At 40.5% G+C, this 23,022-nt stretch overlaps 1 protein-coding gene across 1 annotated transcript in view; it reads left to right on the forward strand.

Annotated features, from left to right (window-relative positions):
• Positions 1–23,022, forward strand: part of BIRC6 (baculoviral IAP repeat containing 6) — a 320,172-nt gene that overhangs the window by 259,158 nt on the left and 37,992 nt on the right. The window contains 3 exon segments of the mRNA XM_073338417.2: positions 3,311–3,521; positions 16,014–16,159; positions 17,559–17,669. Coding sequence (XP_073194518.1) covers positions 3,311–3,521; positions 16,014–16,159; positions 17,559–17,669 — 468 coding nt within the window.

Here is a 23,022-nt window from a genome sequence, read left to right on the forward strand (position 1 = left end):
TTTTTTTTTTGCAACAGTGTTAAACTGTTGACTTATAGTTAGCTTGTGGTCCACTATGACCCCCAGATCCCTTTCCGCAATACTCCTTCCTAGGCAGTCATTTCCCATTTTGTATGTGTGCAACTGATTTGTTCCTTCCTAAATGGAGTACTTTGCATTTGTCCATATTGAATTTCATCCTATTTACTTCAGACCATTTCTCCAGTTTGAACAGATCATTTTGAATTTTAATCCTGTCCTCCAAAGCACTTGCAACCCCTCCCAGCTTGGTATTGTCCACAAACCTTATAAGTGTACTCTCTATGCCATTATCTAAATCATTAATGAAGATATTGAACGGAACCGGACCCGGATCCGATCCCTGCAGGACCCCACTCGTTATGCCCTTCCAGCATGACTGTGAACCACTGATAACTACTCTCTGGGAACAGTTTTCCAACCAGTTTTGCACCCACCTTATAGTAGCTCCATCTAGGTTGTATTTTCCTAGCTTTTTTATGAGAAGGTCATGCGAGACTGTAACTGACCGTTACTTACCAAGTTACTATTTTCTAGATGTTTGCAAATTGATTGCTTAATTATTTGCTCCATTATCTTTCCGAGTACAGAAGTTGAGCTGACTGGTCTGTAATTTCCCGAGATGTCCTTATTTCCCTTTGTATAGACTGGCACTATATTTGCCCTTTTCCAATCTTCTGGAATCTCTCCCGTCTTCCATGACTTTTTAAAGATTGCTAATGGCTCAGATATTGGCTCAGTCAGCTCCTTGAGTACTCTAGGATGCATTTCAGCAAGCCCTGGTGACTTGAAGACATCTAACTTGTCTGAGTAATTTTTAACTTGTTATATTCGTATTTTAGCCTCTGATCTTACCTCATTTTCACTGGCATTCACTATGTTAGACGTCCAATCACCACCAATCTTCTTGGTGACAACCGAAACAAAGAAGCACCTCTGCCATTTCCACATTTTTTGTTATTTCTCTCCCACCCCACATTGTGTAACAGTCCTACCCTGTCCTTGGTCTTCCTCTTGCTTCTAATGTATTTGTAGAATGTTTTCTTGTTACTCTTTGTCTCTAACTAGTTTGATCTTGTTTTGTGCCTTGGCATTCCTAATTTTATCCCTACATACTTGTGTTATTTGTTCATCCTTTGTAATTTGACCTAGTTTCCACTTTTTGTAGGAGACTTGATTTTTAGATCATTGAAGATATCCTGGTTAAGCCACCGTGGTCTCTTGCCATACTTCCTATCTTTCCTACACAGTGGGATAGTGTGCTCTTGTGCCCTTAATAATGTGTCTTTGAAAAACTGCCAATTGTCTTCAATTGTTTTTCCCCTTAGACTTGCTTCCCAGGGGATCTTACCTACCAACTCCCTGAGTTTGCTAAAGTCTGCTTTCTTGAAATCCATTCTTTATTTTGCTGTTCTCCCTCCTAACATTCCTTAGAATCATGAACTCCACCATTTCATGATCACTTTCCCCCAAGCTGCCTTCCACTTTCAAATTCTCAGCCAGTTCCTCCCTATTTGTCAAAAGCAAATCTAGAACAGCCTCTCCCCTAGTAGCTTTCTCCACCTTCTGAAATAAAAATTTGTCTCCAATACATTCCAAGAACTTGTTGGATAATCTGTGCTCTGCTGTGTTATTTTCCCAACGGATGTCTGGGTAGTTGAAGTTACCCATCACCAAGTCCTGTGCTTTGGATGATTTTGTTAGCTGTTTAAAAAAAGCCTCATCCACCTCTTCTTCCTGGTGAGGTGGTCTGTAGTAGACCCTTACATCCCTCTTGTGTTTTACCCCTTTTGTCCTTACCCAGAGACTTTCAACAATTCTGTCTCCTATTTCCATCTCAACCTCAATCCAAGTCTATACATTTTTAATATATAAGGCAACACCTCCTCCCTTCCCCCCACCACTAATACTAATACTTCCAGTTCTCCCTGTTTATTCCCCAAACTCCTTGCATTTGTGTACAGATCTCTAAAATCAAATGTGAAGACCATGAGTTTCAGAACTGACTAGTGATTGTATGTGATTCTCCAATTCTGGGGGCCCATTTTGAGACAAAAGCTTGGTTTTCAGAAAGCACTCCCACCTCTCACTGGAATGGATTGCACCCCAAAACGTGACACCATCGTTGGAGATTTTAAAGAAGAGGTTAAATATCTTTCAGGGATGGCCTAGGTATATTTAATCCTGCCTCAGAGATGGACTAGATAATCACTTGGGGTCCCTTTCAGACTTAAAATTCTATGATTTTGGATGGATGTTAGTTGTCTCATCTTCTATTTAGAGTTAAGGAACTGGTAATAAGAAATGAAAACTTGTAGTATGCCTTAGCTTCAAGGGTAAGGTGTGCTAAATGAAACATAAAAGTGCTCCTATATGGTTCAACCTTTTACTAATGCAAGTTGTCAGTTAATTTTTTTTGCTAGAGAAAGCAGAAATTTATTTTATCATAAACGCATTCATTTGTGAATACTCTGAACTAGAGCCATAGTTTTCCTTTTCAGTGTTGTTAAAAATAGTATGTCCTGGGGACAGAGGAAACAGCTGAGTAAAGTATCTGAGTATTGCTACATTTTGAGGATTTCTATAATGATATGAAATTCAGTTGAGAAAGGACATTCATGAGATATTTGAACTTATGAATGGAAAAGAAAAATAAATATCATGAGGGGAGAGATCTTTTAAAGTGTGTGCATTTATTTGAATTATTTGGAAGTGCTTGGTTTTTAATGAAATATTTATTTCTACCTACAGTTGCTCTTATAATAAATGCATGCACTGAAACTTACATCATATACAATGCCAGCTTTGGTAAAATATACTAGTAAGTGAAGTCTAATGTAATATGCAATTTTAAAACATAGTTTAGTTACAGTTTTTTCCTGTTCACTTTTTTCAGTCATTGTATTGGGGTTTAGCTTTGTCTACCGTTTTGGGCCCTGTGTGTTACTTTGAGATTTTTCCCCTACTTTCTCTCTGCTCTTTTGCAGTGTGACACATCTAAAAGGTTGACTCTCACTGAATGAGAGGATAGGCCTGCTAAACCCAGAGTTTTGAGTTCAATCCTTGAGGGGGCCATTTAGGGATCTGAGGCAAAAACTGGGGATTGATCCTGCTTTGCGCAGGGGGTTGGACTAGATGACCTCCTGAGGTCCCTTCCAACCCTGATATTATTCTATTCTATTCTAAGGGGAAAAATCAAACTATTGTTTTCAGCCATTTGAGGTCCGATTGGAAGGTATATTATTTTTACCTTTTTGTTGACTTTATAAAATATTTATTTTCTCTCTTATAGTTTTGGATATGGCCAGGCATGTTCCTCTTTACAGAGCTCTGCTAGAGTTGCTCCGTGCTATTGCCTCCTGCACCTCTATGGTGCCACTGTTGCTGCCTCTGTCTGGAGAAAATGGAGAGGAGGAGGAAGAGCAGTTGGAATCTCAAGCTTCTGTTGGCACTTTATTGGCTAAAATGAAGACATGTGTGGATACCTACACCAACCGATTGAGGTACAGTAAACATTTTAATCTCTCCTGAGCTTTCTGGTGCATTTGTTATTAATTTTAGAAAAAACAGAAGATGCGTAGATAAATATCTCTGTGCCACAGTCCAAAGTGATAAAACCATATACCATTTTATTGCCTCTGCTAGGTTTTAACGTCACTCTTCATAACATCTTATGTCATTATTCAATTAAATTGATTTTTACCAATTAGCAGCATGGTTTATGGACTGCAATCTATCAGTTTAATTGAGATTTAGGTTTTATTTTTATGTATTTTGTTTTACCATACATTCCTCTTACCAGAAGTTCAATAATAAATTTGAAATTTCCAAAATAATTTGGTGTGTTTGGATATTGTTCTGCTTTAGTAAGTAGTTACTCACCGGTTGGAAAGATTGGTGGTAACCAAGTGTTTGGAGACTTAAACCTTCCATTTTCCCTAACTTTATTCTTGCTGGGCTGCAACAAGACAAACCTAACTTTTACAGGTCTATGCATGTCCTGCTGCCAAGCTGAATAAGCTCAGTCCCTCAGAAGTGGGAGTGGAGCAGTCAGAGACAGAGCAAATGAGGGCAACTCCCCTGGCTCAAAATAGCTTTTGAAAGAAAGATGACATGCTTGCCTTGCCTGCTGCTTATAGGTGAAAGACCCACCTTAAAAGTGGGCTCTCCCCAGAAGTTTCACTACTGAAGAAATGCCTTTGGAGCTTGTCAGGGTGAGATCGAGGGAATTATGATTTTTTTTTTTTGCACATTTGTGTTACTGTGGATTCTGCTATACTTGTACATGCACTTCATGTGCACAAGACTGGAACTTTTTGAGTAGCAGTGGTGATTGGGGCCACACATGCGCCCTATGCTGCCTTGTGCTCCCGTGCATACATATATGCGTCTTTTATGCCATGTGTTGGCATGTAGGTATGTGACACCATTTGCCAGATTTAATCTTCAGCCCTTACAACTGTGGCTGAAGTTCGTGTATACAGTAGCCAGATACTCCATGGACAAAAAAGGTCACAGTCCTTTTTACAGGTGGTTTACAAGTCTTAGGAGGGCTAACTTGGTGGTTGGGCTCAGAGAACATATGGAAAGAGACCCCGTTCTGTCTCCTCCCTGACTCACAAACTCATAGACTTTAAGACCAGAGGCACCCGAAGGGAGAAAGAGAAAGTACTTACAAGTTATTGTAGTTCTTCAAAAGTGTTGCTTCTACATAGTCACACTCCCTACCTGTATCTTCTGAAGGACAGTTGGGACCACACGTCCTTTTTACACCCTTGGAGACATACATAAGGCGAGGAGGCATGAGAGGGTGAATGGCCCAAATATTGTTCTCTGGAAGATTCCAAGCTTGCAAGCCTAGGACAAATTTATTCCAATAATGTGAATATTGATATAATTCTCTCCAAGAATTACCATTACTAGTAACTCTGTAACCGAAGAGCTGAAAGGTGCAGTGGCTTTATTGTATCAACACTTTTGATAAATTTACCATTCAGTGTGATCAAATTTGTCTCTGAAATTTTCAGTTTGGATAAGTCTCCGTATTGATTTTAAAAATTGAAGTTGTCTCCAGAATGTATCATCACTCATTATTCATTTAGCACAGTGTGAAAGGTAAGGATGTCATTTTTTAGCACAAGCTAAATTAAAAATTTAAATTATTAGCATGTACTCTATCTTGTCTAGCGCATATATCATTGAAATATTGCTCAGTTTTCCATCGGCTGTCAGTACTTTAAATGTGAGCTGAGATGATTTTGTCATCTTTTTTTCCAACATTTGTGTAACTCTAAATGTAAGCTTGAGAGACTACATTAAATTTTTAGTTTCATCTCCTTGCCATTCTAGCACTTTCATCTACTCAAAAATTTGATAAATTACAACATGCACTGTATCTGCTAACTTTGGTAGAGTATAATTTTTGTCTCACATTAAAAACAGAATTTTGGAACAGAGTTTTAGAGCAATAAAGATTTTGTTTGTGTAGTTTTTTAGTGGTGGTTGTTTTTTAAAGCATCCAGGTAAAAGTAGAGAAAAAGAATGGGAGAATGTTAATATGGATTACTTATTCCCATTGCAAGTATTATGACAATTTATTCTTGGTGTATTTTGTTACTGGGCTTGTTGATTTTTAGGTGATTTCAATGGAATGATCCTATTTAAATCTCCATAATCAGTGCTCAAAAACTGATCATCACTGCTAGTGTGTGCATGTGCAGGCACCCACCTGCAGACTTATACTCTGGCTGTGGAAATGTGGGGAATCTATTCTCTTTCCCGCTTCAATTTTAGAACTTCATGTGCCTTTCTCTGGCTCTCCAGAAGGGCTTATGAGGTCTCTCAGCAGCTTCCTCTCTCCCACATAGGTGTGGTACAGTCTTCAGCTGGGCCTTCTCCTCCCTTTTTTCTAGAAGTACACATGTATCAGAGGGAGTTTAGAGAGATTCTCAGATCATTTTCCCCCTAATCTAAATCCAGAGAAAAGGAATTCAGACTTTGTGTGGAAACAGTGTTCATACACAAAAAGGCAGACCTGGAGTTCCACAATTATGAATTTGACTTACCAGTGGCATGTGCATTTACAAATGGTGGAGTAAAACCACACTTCTTTCAAACATGGGTTATTGTCTTACCTTTGAATTTACATCAGGTGCATGAAGTTAAGTTTTGGGCTCAAAAGAAAGCTGCTGACGTGTTTATAAAAGCCTGGTGAATGGAACCTTCTTCAGATATGCAGTCTTTTCTGCCTACAAGGGAACTACCAGCAGAAGTTTCTATATTGACAGCATGTCATTCACATTGCTAGAAAGGTCCTATTTCATGGACCCAAGCTGGACCAAAGGATTTCAAGGAGGCCTAATTCTAACCTGTAACCTTTGCTCTCCCTTGCCTCCCTGCTTATTTTGGTGTTTATTTTTTCTGTGACCCAACTCCATTTGAAGTCTAAGTTTATCTTTCACTGGGTTTGAACCAAAGTATTGTTTTAGCCCTTCCAATAACCACTTTAGCATGGGGATAGGAGTTTGAATTTCACAATGTGTGTGAGACTTCCCATTGTTGCTTGGGATACATGTGGCGTAGACTGGTTTGAGACTTCGGTCAGTGATTCCAAAGGTCTCCTTCAAAAGAGCTTTGATCTCTTCAGTTTGCAAGAATCTGTTTTTAAAACTGTGTACTTTTGCCAGTGTTTGGGAATGGGCAAAGACTCCTGCCATAGGTAGAGTTGGGTCTGGTTATTTAGAAAGGGCTGTGTGATGATTGAAGCTGTGATCATCTATTAAGTGGATTTGTTAAATGTAAAACAAAATGTAATAACTAATGACTAAAAGGGAATTAAATTCTGTCTCAGAGTGGCTAGCAATATAGTCAGGAAGACAGAAGTGTCCTGGGATGAAGAGATTTCTAAATTGTAATAGATTTCAGGCCAAAAGAAATGTTTGATCAAAGACAGGCCATGGAAATGAATCCCTTGAGGCAGATCCCTTCCCCATCTAGTTCAAAGGAATTATTTCAAGTACCACATGTTGATTGGAAAGAAACTGAAAGATTATCAGTAAAATTGGATATAATGCTAAGTACATAGACAAGGAGGCAAGACAATAAAGCTTAATCAAAGGTAGTGTAACTGAAAGATGTCATTGATTGTACAGTGATCCAAAGGTTTGCATCATGTTTGTAATGATGATGGCATCCACATGTAGACAGATTTCTGAGGCATTTAAATGAGTAATAAGCCCAAAGGAGGGAGAAACAATAGGAAGGCTTCACTGAGAAGGGCATGATACACAAAATAATAGATAACATGAGCAAAGATACTTGTATCTTACAGCAAGAGGGCAAGGGGACACAAAGTATGAGAATGTAAAACTGAATCCTAATCTACAATAACTACAAGATACCATATTTAGCAGGACTGTTACCTAGATCTTAGATGAGATATAAATTAACCTGCAACTGTGGTTTCCTCTCCAGTCTCTCCAACCATTATTTTACTTAAGGTTAAAAAGGTTATTGCTTTGATATAACTACTGCAAGGCATTCTTATGGAGAAGGTAAACCAAATTTGAATGTCAAATTATTAAAGTAAAGACAAAGGTACCTCCTTGAGGTACTTGCCCCAACGCCTGTTGCTCTCCCAAAAATCACTTATAGTGCCCTGTCAATTGTCACAGTTGAGCACAATGCCTCTGAAAATCCACTAACATTAGACCCTTCGAAAATAAAGCACTCAGAATTAGAGACCGCTATTGAAAATTTAGCCATCTGTACCCAGTCAGTGTCTAGCTACTGAAGTAGCAGCAGATATTAAGGTCCAGATCCTGAAAAGGTATTTAGGTGCATAATTCCCTTTTATTTCAGTTAAGGATCTATGGCCTATGTCCCCTTTGGCCTTTGAGGATCTGGCCCTAAATCCCCTGCATCCATTAAACTGTAGACCTAAATTTTAGCTTTGGATTTCCCACATATCACCAGAACCAAGAAATCTAACATTGCTAGAGCTAATTATTTAGCAGTTAGTCATTACTAGCAAAACTTGTAAACCCAAAATATAGTTTGTTTTGGGTTATCATGTTAATACTTGACACCTAAATAATTTTCCTCTTCAAGGAATCTAGCTGCAGAGCAGTTATGGGTATTAGCTTTGTGATAATTTGCTGAGCTGTCATACCTTGCCTTTGTGAAAATTAATAGACCCCAGTTTTGGAATAATTTAAAGCAGCTTTTGCCAAATTTTTAAAAGTTGATTTCATTTTCCTGAAATGAGGCTCAATCACAACCTCCTTCAGTCTCACCATGTAGTGTGAAAGGCCCCGTCGTCTTAATTTATACATCTTCCACACCATCTGTGCTCCACATTGAGAAATGCTGCCCTAAAGGCTGGGGGTTTCTCTTTTCGTGGAGGACCAAAAGCAAGATTAATTGTAATTCTGTTTGGGTCTGCCTTAATTTCAGATAAACAAGTCAGGAGTGTGTGTTCCATGCTTTAGTGGGATACGTTGCCAGGTCCAAGGATAGAGGCTTTGTTTAGATTTCTTTTTAGTAACAGCCACAAATCCTGTAAATGAGTGAAAGCTAGCATAGTATGATCTTGGGTTACATCTCAGTGTGGTTATTAGTGCATATCTAATCCTTTAGTTTATCTGGCAAAAGGTATGCTTCCCCTTTTTTTATTGCTCCTTCATTTTGGGGAAGAGAAAATGTCTCCAGGAGACAAGGTCCCAGGCCACGTGATGAGGCAAAATAACAGACTGTCTTGTTTCTTTTAGTTGGTGGTGGTTTACTGTTTTGGAAAGTTTTATATTGGAGCTTATTCCATTTCCTCAACCAACTCCCTGATTCAAGTGAGGTTTGGCTTACCTGACTTTATAGTTTTGATACTTACATGTACCCAGGAGAGATACTGTATAATACATAATATGGATTCAACCTGGAGAAACTCATGGACATAAGTGGCTTCATTAGAAGTATAGTGGAACTGATCAAGTCCTAGGACATAAAGGTTTTTAGAGGCACCTGCAGACTTAAGGTGGTTTGCAAGGACTCTTTACGGTACTTCATAGAACTGGCCAAGTAAAGTTTAAAAGGTTTCCAGGCTTTGCTTCCGTTTTGAGAGAAAATAGTTTAGCCAAATTAAGAGTATAACTCTATTTCCATTATAAGATTGCTTTTGATCCCTTCCTCAAACTTAACCAAAGCTGAAGAAATTGTACTAAATTTTCTTGTGTGGCATTCTGCATGAGGAAAGTTTTGTTTTTGTTTTGTTTTTTTTCTTCTTCAACGTTTTGGGGATAGTTGGACAAGCTATTCTGAAATATGATTTAAGAAGTGAAAAGTTTTTCACTTTTCCAAAAGCCTGTTTCCCGAGTACATTTATTTACCTTGCCGTGGTATTCCAATATCAGAATTATAACTCCTTACACCTTTTGTACCCTTCTCTGTACCTTTATAAAGACAGCCTTCAAGCTTTTTTTCTGCTCCTCTTTTACTTCAGAAATAGTAGCCATAGAATGTCGCAGTCTTTGTAAGACTGCAAATGTAATATGACAGGAAGCTAAAGCCTGCTGATATCCAGCTTTCTAAGCTGAGGGTGGGAAAGGAAGAATATTGAGTTCTTCTTTGAGTGCTTGCTCATGTTGATTCTATTCTAGTGTGTGTGTACCCATGTGCACAATTGTCAGAGACTTTTTTCCCTTAGTGTGGTATCTGTGGGGTTGGCTGTGATGCCCTCTGGAGTGCTGTGCTTATGCATTGGTATATTAGGCGCCGCCGGCCCTAGGCCCTCTCAGTTCCTTCTTACCATCTGTGGTGGTTGGTCAGAGCGCCTTTTTTCCCTTGTCTAGCAAGTGCTCAGTGGTTCTCTCCTTTTCTTTGAGTTTTAGTGTCTTGTAAATAGTTTGTTTAAAGCAGTTAGTGGAGTAGGTGTTAAGTACTGTAGTTGGTAAGTTAGAGTCATGGTAGGGACTTTGCCCCAGTCTCTGGGTTTTAAGCCCTGTTCCATAGCAGCTGCCTGAAGTGCTTGGGGGAATCACATGTGAAGAAGTATTGCATCTGTAAGAACTTTCGTCCCAGAACACACAAAGAGTGCGACATCCTTTTGAGGGCCATCCACATGGAGGGTGCTCTCCGCCCAGCCTCTGAGCCTTCCCAACCATACTCGACTCCCAGTACTTCGTCCTTGGTGAGTGGTGCATCCTCGGCACTGGGCTCTATCCAGTACCGCTCCCCTTCTCCAGTGCCCAAGAAGAAGTCGAAGTGTGACTCCCCAGTTCCAGGCAAGAAAGGCCAAGGGGTATCGGGTAAAGGACCCAGTTTCGGCCACCGATCCACCCCAGAGCTCCATGGAGACGCCCCCCCATCACCCCTGAGGGGGCCCCTAACCCCCACGAGGGATCCGCCACTGATACCATGAGTGGTAGGGAACCCAGACCCATAGTGGGGCCGATGCCTTCCCAGAGAGCAAAGGACTCTCCAAACACAGCCAGCACTGTGCACTGCGATGGACCCAGCAAAGGCTCCCTACGAGGGCAAGCCAGTCGTAATAACACCCCAGAGGTGAGTGAATGCTGCCGGTCCCCGGAGCTGAGGCAATGCTCTCCGTCGCCATGCCCCAGGTCTCTACAACAGCTCAGGTCACTGGTTCGACATTTAAGATTTCTGGCATGGCGCTTCTGGTCTCCTCCCTCTTGACGAGATTTTCCCAGAGGGAGACATCGGTCATCATATGGCCAGCACTAGTCACTCTCCTGCCAACTGTCTGCACAATGTCGATGATCGTCACCTACACCGTGGGAATGTTCTCTGATGTGGTACCGATCCCCCTGCTCTCAGCACCCATCTACCTATTCGAGGCATTGTTCACCCACAGTGACGGTTAGTTGCCACGCTCAGGAATCAACGGCCCAACGGTGGTCACAGGAATGGGATTCCTTTGGCATGGAAAGGGAGTTCAGCCCCTTGCCGAGGCAGCACCAGCACAATTGGGCACCTGAGGCTACGTCGATCTACATGATGCTGTTCTGGCAGCAGGGCCAGTGGCTGGTACAGTGGCCCTATTGGAGTGCCTGGGGCCTCAGCTTGACCTTCTCTTCTTGCCACGAGTGGTCGCTCCATCTGGAGGTGGTGGGTGTAATCTTCCGGAGGTGGGAAACTCCCCAGGTGCTCGATTCGGGGTGGGTGAACAGGGGCTCTCTGTCGGACTCCTTTTTGCTCCTATGATCGGGGGCTCTGATGTATGGCTTCCCCCCAGTGCCTTGATCAACAGAGTCCTTATGAAGATCAAACACAACAAAGCGAAGGTGATCCTGATAGCCCGGCTTGGCCTTACCAGCACTGGTTCAGCACACAGCTGGATTTTTTCGGTAGCCGCCCCACTGCAGCTGGTCTCGTTAGCCGAATCTGCTGTCCCAGAACCACGGCAGTCTTCTGCACCCAAACCTGGTGGTGCTGCACTTGACAGCCTGGTTACTGCATGACTGAATGTGGAAGAGCAGGAATGTTTGGCCTGGGTCCAACATGTCTTGTTGGGTAGCAGAGAGCCTTCCACCAAAGTGACCTATCTGGCCAAATGGAAAAGGTTCACATGCTGGTCCTCACACCAAGGTATCTGGGCTGAACGGGCCTCGCTGCAGGCGATCCTTCTGACCCTCAAGCTCCAAGGGTTATCCCTCCATTGATTAAGGACCACTTGGCCTCTATTTCAGCCTTCCACTCCCCGCTCCAGGGCAGGTCAGTCTTCGCTTATGACATGATGGTTCAGGGCTGTGTGCGGGCAATGGGGTAGCTCAGGGTGCAGGGAGGGGATAGCTGGGGACTGTGTGCGGGCAGTGGGTAGCTCAGGGTGCAGGGAGGGGATAGCTGGGGACTGTGTGCAGGCAGGAGGGTAGCTCATGGTGTAGGGAGGCAATACCTAGAGGCTGTGCGCCAGGAGAAGTCCCCTGTGGTTACTGCTCCCCAAGGGCTCCCGGCTTCACCGCTGTGGTGGGGGCTGCTGGGGCTCCTAGCTTCAGGCCCATGGTGGCGGGTGCCAGGGCTCGGGGTTTTAGCCGCGTGGGGTGGTGAGGCTTGGGCTCTGGTTTCCTGCTTGAGGCCCCTTGGGGATGCAGACCCCCAGTTGAGAACCACTACAGTAGAGTTTTGAAATAATGGAGAATGTGCTGGGGGAGAATAGCAGCTGGAAAATGCAGATTGCCAAATGTATATATAACTTTCCTTTTGAACAGAATACAGAAGAGATTTTAAAAGAATTTGGGAGATTTAACAGACTGGGACGCATTAAGGATAAACTGAGATACTTCCAAAAATTACATGCACCATATAAAGCTCTATTATCACAGAGTGATAAAGTAAAAACTGAACTTGGCCAAAAGTTAAAGTTAGATGTCGTTGTGCATATATACACACCGGCTGACTGAGTGAACGGTTTGGTCCCCATAACAATATGTCAGACTTGTATAGATTCATAAATTTGAATTCATCTTTCCATGCTTCACATGGCAGTGATCCTCCAATCGTTCTGTCCAAATCCACAGCATTCTGCTGTCGCACAATCTGGATATATCTATAGCTCTAAAGATCTTGCAGTCGTGCTCCTTGTTTGTTTTGTTTTTCCCAAAATGCCACAGTCTTTGGGCATGCAAACAATCCCTGACCAGATGGATTGTTAGGCATTGTGCAAACCTCTTCAAACTATACAAGGCATTCAGCAAACCTATTCCTGAAGGAATCAAAGCACACTCTGCAAGATCTCTGGTGACATCCTGGGCAGAAAGGTTATGCTTCAACTGAGGAAATCTGCAGGGCAGCAACCTGGTCATTTATCAATACCTTTATTAAACATTTAGGTGGAGGAGGAGAGCGTGTGAGAGGTGGCTCTTTGCACATCCTGAATTCTGGCCCCTGGCACACTAGTTACAGCAGCCTTGGAGCTGCTCTAAGATGTATCAACTTGTAACAGCCCTGTATGAACATTACACCAGTTGTGAAGAGCTAGAGGTTGTGGGGTGGTGGTGTTGAGGGTGGCAGAATAGGGTCATTCTGCCAACCCTAACCCACATGGGAAATTCTGTTCTGTGGAAAGATTCTCCAGTGTGTCTGTTTCTATTTTTTAAAGATCCCTTTATCCCACCTGAGCAGAATAAAAGCCCCACATCACAAGGCACTATTGTTTGTTTGTGAAGAAACAAATAGTTTTACATGTTAAGATGCTTAACGCTCAGGAAAGGGAGGGAGGCAGAAAAAGGGAATATGTTGATATTAAAAACTCATATTTGTTTGTCTAATTATTCCTCTTCTTAAATTTTCTTTCTTACACTTATTATCTAGCTAACAAAGCATTTGCTAAATTAAGTATTACTGGTGTTGAACTGTTTTTAGAGTTCACTGTATGTTTTTGGTTCTTTTTCTTAGTCTTAGAACATGTGCTTAAGTGCTTTGCTGAATTAGGGCCTGTACATTTATTTACAACTTGCTTTAAAATTAAAATTGGAGGAAGAGGTTTAGATTTTCCAAATCTAAAGTAAAATATATGAGATTTATTATGGAGAATAGAGCTCCTACTAACCTGTTTTGAAGAGGGGTTTTTGAAATAATTTTTAAGACAATAATTTCCCTTTCAGTAGCTTGACCAGCCACATTTTCTTTGCCTTTGGCATATTTTTCTTCCTTGTAAATCTCGAGGGTTTTGAAAATCTTGAAAAGCTGAGGTGCATTCTCTTTGTTTCTTGCAAGCAGCTTGAGAATTCTGAATTCAAGAGCCAATCTGTGGCCTTCACTTGGTGCTATTAGAGCAGGGGTGGGCAAACTACGGCCCGGGGGCCGAATCCGGCCCTCCAGATTTTTTAATCCGGCCCTCGAGCTCCCACTGGGGAGTGGGTTCCGGGGCTTGCCCCGCTCCAGCCGGGGAGCGGGGTCAGAGCCTTGCCTCACTCCTCACAGCTCCCAAAAGCAGCAGCATGTCCCCCTTCTGGCTCCTATGCATAGGGGCAGCCAGGGGGCTCCGCACGCTGCCTCTGCCCCAAGTGCCGCCCCCGTAGCTCCCATTGGCCAGGAACCATGGCCAGTGGGATCTGCAGGGGTGGCACCTGCGGATGGGGCAGCGTGTGGAGTCGCCTGGCCGTGCCTCCGCGTAGGAGCCAGAGGAGGGACATGCTGTTGCTTCTGGGAGCTGCTTGAGGTAAGCACACCCCAGAGCCTGCACCATGACTCCCTCCCACGCCCCAACCCCCTACCCCACTCCGATCCCCCTCCCGCCCTCCGAATCCCTCGGTCCCAGCCCGGAGCACCCTCCTGCACCCCCAACCCCTCATCCTCAGCCCCGCCTCAGAACCCTCACTCCTCCCCACACCGCAACCCCAGCCTGGAGCCCACTCCCACTCCCTGAACTCCTCATTTCTGGCCACACCCCGGAGCCTACACCTCCAGCTGCAGCCCTCACACCCTCCCAACCCCCAATTTCATGAGCATTGATGGTCTGCCATACAATTTCCATATCCAGATGTGGCCGTCGGGCCAAAAAGTTTGTCCACCCCTGTATTAGAGGCTCAGCACTTCAGAAAATCTCTCCACTTTTTTATGTACCAAAATACAGATTTAGGAACCTAGCTTTAGGCTCCCATTTTTTAAAATCTTAGTCTATATCTCTACAAGCAAAAGACGAAGGTGGAGATTTTGAAAAGCACAAATGGTGGGAGTTAGGCACCCCAACTGCCTTTTGTGCATTTAAAAATATCTTCCTGTGGCGTTAATAGAGTGTGTTGCTTAGCTCCCCTCTTTCTCTGCACGAGTACTCTTGAAAATCCAGTGTTTCTTCTAAGAAAACAATAGGTCAGCATCATTCTGAGCAAAAAATCTGGTACAAGGAAAAATCAGTGTTACTACAATAAATTAACTTTGTTGTTAACATACTCTAGGGATAGTTTTATTTGATGAGGTTCAAAGACCTTAAATATCACCATAATTTCCTCAGTGTTGAATATTTTAGAAACAGTATTAACACAATTTCAGCCTGTTTTAAAATATACAGAGCGTCTGAACTATTCAGTGATGGCACACACAAAAAAGGAAAAAAAATAGTAGTAGTTTGGAGCATCAAAGCATTAAATTGCTAATTTCTACTTACATAAGCATCTTTTTGTTATACTGATGCCTGTGATAATAGAAAAACAGGAAACAAGTGGTGGTTTGTCTGTTAATCTTGTTTGAGTCTTAAAATGAACAGCTGTTGCTTTTAAAACAAAGATTTACAGAGAAGCAAAAAACTCACTAGAACTAAATGAAAATGATTTTGTGAAATGCCCACATTAAAATCTGTAATGGTTTACATAGGGTTCAGTGCATATGCATATTAGAACTTAATTTACAAATAAACTTTGAAAATATACACACTAAATAATTTAGCATTGTCAGTCTCATGCTTTCTCTTCAAGAGCCTATTTATATGCAGATGTAAACTATTGGTGGGTTGGCAAGATTAAAAGTTTTGTTAAAATGACAGTCATTTACCTTTGCCTTTCTTCAAACTTCATTTTGCTGTACCCAAAACACACATTTTTGCTGGTCCAGTCAAGATCATATGCTAATGACTGTGATATTTAAAGGAAACAATTCCGTTTTTATCATATTTCATGGTAGATGTGGCAACACATTGCATTTCAAAAAGGCTTTGTTGTTTTTAGTGCTAATGTTTTTACCCATTGTCAATAATAGCCAGCTTTCTGAATACTCAAAAAGAAAAGGAGTAGTTGTGGCACCTTAGAGACTAACAAATTTATTTGAGCATAAGCTTTCATGAGCTACAGCATCCGATGAAGTGAGCTGTAGCTCGTGAAAGCTTATGCTCAAATAAATTGGTTAGTCTCTAAGGTGCCACAACTACTCCTTTTCTTTTTGCGAATACAGACTAACACGGCTGCTACTCTGAAACCTTTCTGAATACTGTGTCTGATTACAGTCCTATAACCTCTTCCCCCCCCCCCCCAATTCTTTTCAACAAACAGGTCTAAAAAAGAAAAAGCTAAAGCAGGAGTAAAACCAGATGCTTCTGATCAAGAACCAGAGGGGCTGACGCTTTTGGTACCGGACATCCAGAAGACTGCTGAGATAGTTTATGCTGCTACCACCAGTTTGCGCCAAGCAAATCAAGGTAAAATAAAATAAAATAGTCAATATGTTGATTAATACTGTACATAAGATTTTTAGCATGCTTGTTGACATAAAATTCAGAGGCCAAGATTTTAAAAAATGGATGCTAGAAGTTAGACTCCTAGGACTTAGATGCCCAGCTGCCATTTAAGGTGCCTAAGTCCAATATTTAGGCAACACTGAGATCCTCAAAATCTCTGCTCAGATGCCATGTAACCCTGCAGATGTCTAAAGTCCTTAGTCCCTTGCAGTTCCACCATTAAACTTCCCTAAGTTTTATCCAGTGAGCTGCCACAGTCTAGCATCTAGGTGCCTATCTCATGCATATGCCCCAGCGGGATCCTCAAAGTAGGCATTCCTCTGCCTGCCCAAACAAAAACCACAACAGCAGCTTAGGCGCCTACCTCGAGAAGAGGGTTCACCGCAATGATTCCCAAGCAGTGATTGATGTCCAAGTCCCTTTGAAGGGGACAACTTAGGACTCACCCCCCTCTTTGGAATTTCCTGTTGACTAGTTTAGGCAGCTCCCAGTTCAGTGTGCTGGCTTTTGTGGATCCCATTCTTAGGCATCTATCTTGCTCCCTCTGCACTGCATCGGGAGCCTAGGTATCTAATTCAGGGCTGTAGATTCCACTTGGTATCAAAGTGCCTACAAGTTAGGCACTGTAACACTTCACATAGCAATGCATAAGTTCCTTTGTGAATCTAGTCCCTGAGTCTTTAATTTTGGATTTAAGTGGCTTGATTTTCAAAACTGCTGAACACCCAGCAGTTTCCTGGGAAACTTTGGCACTTGTTTTTAAAATTCTTGGTCAGATTATACAAAACTGGTTAGTGTAAGGGACAATGCTGTATCTTCCAGTTTTTGTCACAATTATGTAACATCTTGTCTAACATTAAGAGGAAAATGAGTATGAGAAAAGCTGACAAAGTAATAACTCTGCTGTTGCAATTAAACTTCTTGAATAAAAAAATTAATTCTTAGTAAATTAAATACAGAACAAAGAAAACCTAAATTAAGGATTAAAATGGAAGAAATTTCATATAACATTTGGTGTCTATACAGAAATTAAAGAAACCAAAAATGAATAGCTCTTATGGTAACACTGATTTTACAATATATGTGGTCTTCTACAAGTCCATAGGGTAGGGAAACATGGAATTTTATAAAAAGTTAAGAAAACTATCTTAAATTCACAATGCAAGCTGATAGTTTGAGCTTTACAGTTACATTATTTGTAAAGCGCAACTTAATCTGAAATAAAGAGCTGATTTTGTTATCACTTGTGGGGAATGTGTGTTCAGTATCGTTGTGAAACCAGCCACTAGTAAATGAGAGAACATCAGATTTTAATCTTATGTGGAAAAATATATATCACTTTTAAATATTTATATAACAGAAAAGAAGTTGGCTGAATACTCCAAAAAGGCTTCTGTGAAGCCCAAGCCTTTGTCTGTTTTAAGGTCCCTTGAAGAAAAGTATGTGGCTGTCATGAAAAAACTCCAGTTTGGTAAGTTAAGAAGTATTAATATTGTATAATGTTGTTGTGGAAAAAGAAGAATTCTAAAAACATACAATGAGGCTTCAGTCCAGTAAAGATTTGCACATGTGAATAACTTCAGACAGTAAACTGTTCACACGCGAAAGGTTTCAGAAGGGTAGCCATGTTAGTCTGTTTCAGCAAAAAGAATGAGGAGTACTTGTGGCATCTTAGAGACTAACAAATTTATACAGAAAGTTACCCATATCCACATTTTCAGGTTGTAGTAAGTTGCATTAAATTATGTTCAAATGTATTAAGTACAGGGTGTTTCAAATGCAAATTACAAAATGATCTTTGTGTGTGTTTTAGTTCTCAGAGACCACTGCTGACCAACATGGTCTCCTTGTTTCCTTGGTGTTCCTCCATCTATCTTTCTATATCCTTCTGTTTTCTTGTGTCTTGTATTTAAATTGTAAACTATATAGGACAGGAACAGTCTCTTTGATCTGCGTCTGTACAGTACCTAACATAATGGGGTCTTGGTCCGTCACCGGGCTCTTAGATGCTTTGATAGTATTTATAATCATTTCTCAAATATTGGTGTGGGGGGGTTTACAAATGCTGCAAAAACAACTGTTTAACCCAACTTATTTGCTTCTATGAATAATTGTAAGACAATATTTTGTTCAGAGATACATTTCTGGAGTGTGTCATGAATAGGGCTGTTAAGTAATTAAATAATCACTATTAGTCGTGCTGTTAATAATAGAATACTATTTATTTAAATATTTTTGGATGTTTTCTACTTTTTCAAATACGTTGATTTCATTTACAACACAGAATACAAAGTGTAAGGTGCTTACTTTATATTTTTGATTACAAATATTTGCACTGTAAAAAAGATAAAAGAAATAGTATTTTTCCATTCACCTAATACAAGTACTGTAGAGCAATTTCTTTATCATGAAAATTGAACTTACAAATGTAGATTTGTGTGCCAAAAAAACCTGCATTCAAAAATAAAACAATGTAAAACTTTAGAGCCTTCAAGTCCACTCAGTCCTACTTCTTGTTCAGCCAATCGGTCAGACAAACAAGTTTTTGTTTACGTTTGCAGGAGATAATGCTGCTTGCTTCTTGTTTACATTGTCACCTGAAAGTGAGAACAGGCATTTGCATGGCACTGTTGTAGCCAGTGTCGCAAGATAATTATGTGCCAGATGTGCTAAAGATTCATACGTCCCTTTATGCTTCAACCACCATTGCAGAGCATATGTGTCTATGCTGATGATGGGTTCTGCTCAATAACGATCCAAAGCAGTGCGAACCGACGCATGTTCATTTTCATCATCTGAGTCAGATGCCACCAGAAGAAGGTTGATTTTCTTTTTTGGTGGTTCGGATTCTGTAGTTTCCGCATCAGAGTGTTGCTCTTTTAAGACTTCTGAAAGCATTCTCCACACCCCATCCCTCTCAGATTTTGAAAGGTACTTCTGATTCCTAAACCTTTGGTCGAGTGCTGTAGCTATCTTTAGAAATCTCACATTGGTACCTTCTTTGCGTTTTGTCAGATCTTCAGCGAAAGTGTTCTTAAAACAAACAACGTGAGTCATCATCCGAGACTGCTATAACAAGAAATATATGGCAGAATGCGGGTAAAATGGAGCCAGAGACATACAATTCTTCACCAAGGAGTTCAGTCACAAATTTAATGAACACATTATTATTTAATTAACACGTCATCAGCATGAAACCATGTCCTCTGGAACGGTAGCCGAAGCACGAAGAGGCATGTGAATGTTTAAGAAAAGTCAGCTACAAAAGGGCCATGTGAATGCCTGTTCTCACTTTCAGGTGAGATTGTAAATAAGAAGCGAGTAGCATTGTCTCCCATATATATATAAAGAAATGTGTTTGTTCAGCCAATTACTAAGACAAGAAGTAGGACTGAGTGGACTTGTAGGCTCTAAAGTTTTACTTTTTTTTGTTTTTGAGTGCAGTTATGTAACAACAAAAATTCTACGTTTGTAAATTGCACTTTCATGAAAAAGAGATTGCACTACAGTATTTGTCTGAGATGAATTGAAAGATACTATTTCTTTTGTTTACAAATATTTGCACTGTGAAAATGCTAATCAAAAATAATATAAAGTGAACACTGTACACTTCGTATTCTGTGTTGTAATTTAAATCAATATGTTTGAAAATGTGGAAAAACATCCAAAAATATTTATAATACATTTGTATTGGTATTCTATTATTGTTTAATAGTGCAATTAAAACTGCAATTAACCGTGATTAATTTTTTTTAGTTACGCACCGGAGTTAACTGCGATAAATCAACAGCCTTAGTCATGAATACTCATGTTACTGGGTATTCACACCAGAAATTTTTGTGGGCCTTCTTATAAAATCTCTGAGTTTGGTAGAATGAAGAAGCAATAACATGGGACTTAAGTGACTAATAATTGCATGAAATACATTAGGATGAAATTCAATAAGGACAAATGTAAAGTACTATACTTAAGATGGAATAATCAAGTGCACAAATACAAAACGGGAAATGACTGTGTAGGAAGGAGTACTCCAGAAAAGGATCTGAGGATTACAGGGGATCACAAATTAAATATGAGTCAACAATGTAATGATGTTGCCAAAAAACAAACAGCACTCCAGGATATAATAGCAGGACCGTTGTAAGCAAGATATGAGAAGTAATTCTTCCACTCTACACACCACTATTAAGGCCTCACCTGGAATACTGTGTCCAGTTCTGGGCACCACACTTTGGGAAAGATGTCGACAACTTAGAGAAAGTCCAAAGGAGAGCAACAAAAATTATAAAAGGTCTAGAAAACGTGACATAAGAGGAAAGATTGAAAAAACTGAATTTGTTTAGTCTGGAGCAGAGAAGACTGAGGGGGGTTAGACATTAGGAAAAACTTCCTAACTGTAAGGGTAGTTAAGCACTGGAACAAATTAACCAGGAAGGTTGTGGAGTCTGTCATTGGCAGATTTTAAGAACGGGTTAGTTAACACCTGTCAGGGATGTCTAGATAATACTTAGGGCTTATCTATACTTGAAATGCTACTGTAGCACTTCAGTGTAGACACTATCTATGCATGAGGTCATCTTCCATCTGCATAAGTAATCCACTTCCCTGAGAGGCGGTAGGTAGGTTGATGGAAGAATTCTTTCGTTGCTCTAGTGCTGTGTACACTGAGGGTTAGGTCGGCTTAACTAAACGCTCTGGTGTGTGGATTTTTCACACACACCTGAGCGATGTAGCTGGCTCGACCTAACTTTTCAGTGTAGACCAGGCCTTAGTCCTGCCTCAGTGCAGCAGATTGGATTTGATGACATATTGAGGTACTTTCCAGTCCTGCATTTCTGCGATTTTTATGAATCGGGAATAGTCATAGCAGTAGTCATTGTGTGAGTAGTTTCTGAGCTATCTGTAGGTTCAGATATTTTTACATAAGCCACTCTAATAATAATGAGAGAAAAACTAGGGAAAAAATCAATCTTTCAAGGATAATTCATAAACAGAAAAGGGGGCTAAACGCATTCATAAATTGTTGGCTGTGGATAGTTCATCCCATTCTCACATCAAGCTTTCAACAGCCACTAGGGACGTGGGTCCATGTCAGAGGTCACAGCCTTAGGCTTTGCAAAAACCTTACCTCAGTCCCAAAGTCTGCAACTGACTCAGTATGGTTAGGCCCATATTGACTTCGGTAGGACTGCACTCTAGCACAGCCGTCTGCCCATGTGGATCCCATTCCAGGATCCGACCCTCAGTTAGCAAAATCAACCATAACTTTGCATTTGTCCTCCATGTCTCCCAGCATGGTTCATCAGTGAAAATACATACAAACCTTTTCGGTGGATTTCTGTAATATTTTAAAGATAATTCTTATTAACTTTAATGAACATTTCAGTGAAGATTTTTTGTGGGAAAATGTTTCCTGAATTTCTAAAAAATGTATGAGTAGCATTAAAAAGATTTTTTTAAATATAATTTATTGCTAGGTGCTCTTGCTGGCTCATACACAAAATTCTTTTTTATTTGATCAATTAATGTGTTTCAGTCCTATAAATCTTCACGTGAGTAATCTGAAGTAGCCCATTTGATGTCAGTGGGGACTATTCACATGGGTGACTAAGGGTTTGGAGGACTAGGTCCATGAAATACATGTGATTCCAGAAAAAAATAAAACTACCCTAAAAATCTGGCCATCTAAGACCAAGAGTCAAAATACTGTATGAGAGAATGTTCTTGCAGTATTTCAAATAACAAGTACTAGAAATCATGTAGGATATTTGGTCTTGTAAAATTTCCAATCCAATATTTACAAGACCCTTCATGGAGCTTGTAATAATCACAGAAACCTTCTTGAGGCTCCCAGGATTCAAAACTTTGCATCCTAAATCCAAAGCTTTTCATCCATCCCTAAGAAAACAGTACAGTAATTCATGGTTCAAAACAAAGCTGTAGTATTTAGACCAAGTTGCTTTGTCCAAAAAAAACCCCAAACACCCCCTCCCCCCAACACATCTTGCAGAAGTGAAAAAGCACTCTTTCTAGGTCCCTTGTCTCAAAAAACACTTTTCAAATTAAACTCAACATTTCCCCAGTAATTTGCCTCTTGCCTCAGAGCATGAAGAATTTCAGACAGAAGAGTTCTCTTTCTCAGAATATTTAAATGGTGAATCAAAGTCAGTCTTCTAGTCGAAAGGCTCCCATAACCTTAATTATGGAATTCACTGCTATTCCTCTGTTACACAACATACAAGTTTGGGTGGTGGGGGTTCAGAAAAAGAAGCCAGGACTAGGATTGAAGGTGGCTTGACAAATCATTTGTTATTTTGAGAGTAGTGTTTATGTCACAAATAGAGGTCTTGTTGTCATTTTGGCTACATTATCTTTTATGTTAGTATCAATTTTATTTTCAGCTTATTGCCAATGAAAACAGAGAATGTAGCTGGGAGAGTTATTGGTGCTATCTTTTCACCTTTGGCACCAAGTATCAAATTTCATTTAATGACAAATGATGACAAAAAATCTGGTCTCATTCTAATATTTATGAATATTTTCCCATATTAAACATAGTTGGCAGTCTGCTCCAAATAGAGCCATGACTAGAATTATTGTTATTCATTCCTTAGGACCACAATGTGCTTAGTCTGGAATAACAGGACGTTTTATAGATCAGAATTGAGGTACATTAACATGGTTGTGCATGGAAGCTTATAAACCTGCTGAACTATACTTGATTCTTCTACCCAGTACTGCTTATGCTTCATTTTCTGTGGTCACTATATTAACTCACAAAACTGCCTAGAAAAGAGGCGTGAAAGGGCAGAATGTTTTGATTA

The sequence above is a fragment of the Lepidochelys kempii genome, chromosome 3, assembly GCF_965140285.1.
Source record: "Lepidochelys kempii isolate rLepKem1 chromosome 3, rLepKem1.hap1, whole genome shotgun sequence".
NCBI classification, from domain to species: domain Eukaryota; kingdom Metazoa; phylum Chordata; order Testudines; family Cheloniidae; genus Lepidochelys; species Lepidochelys kempii.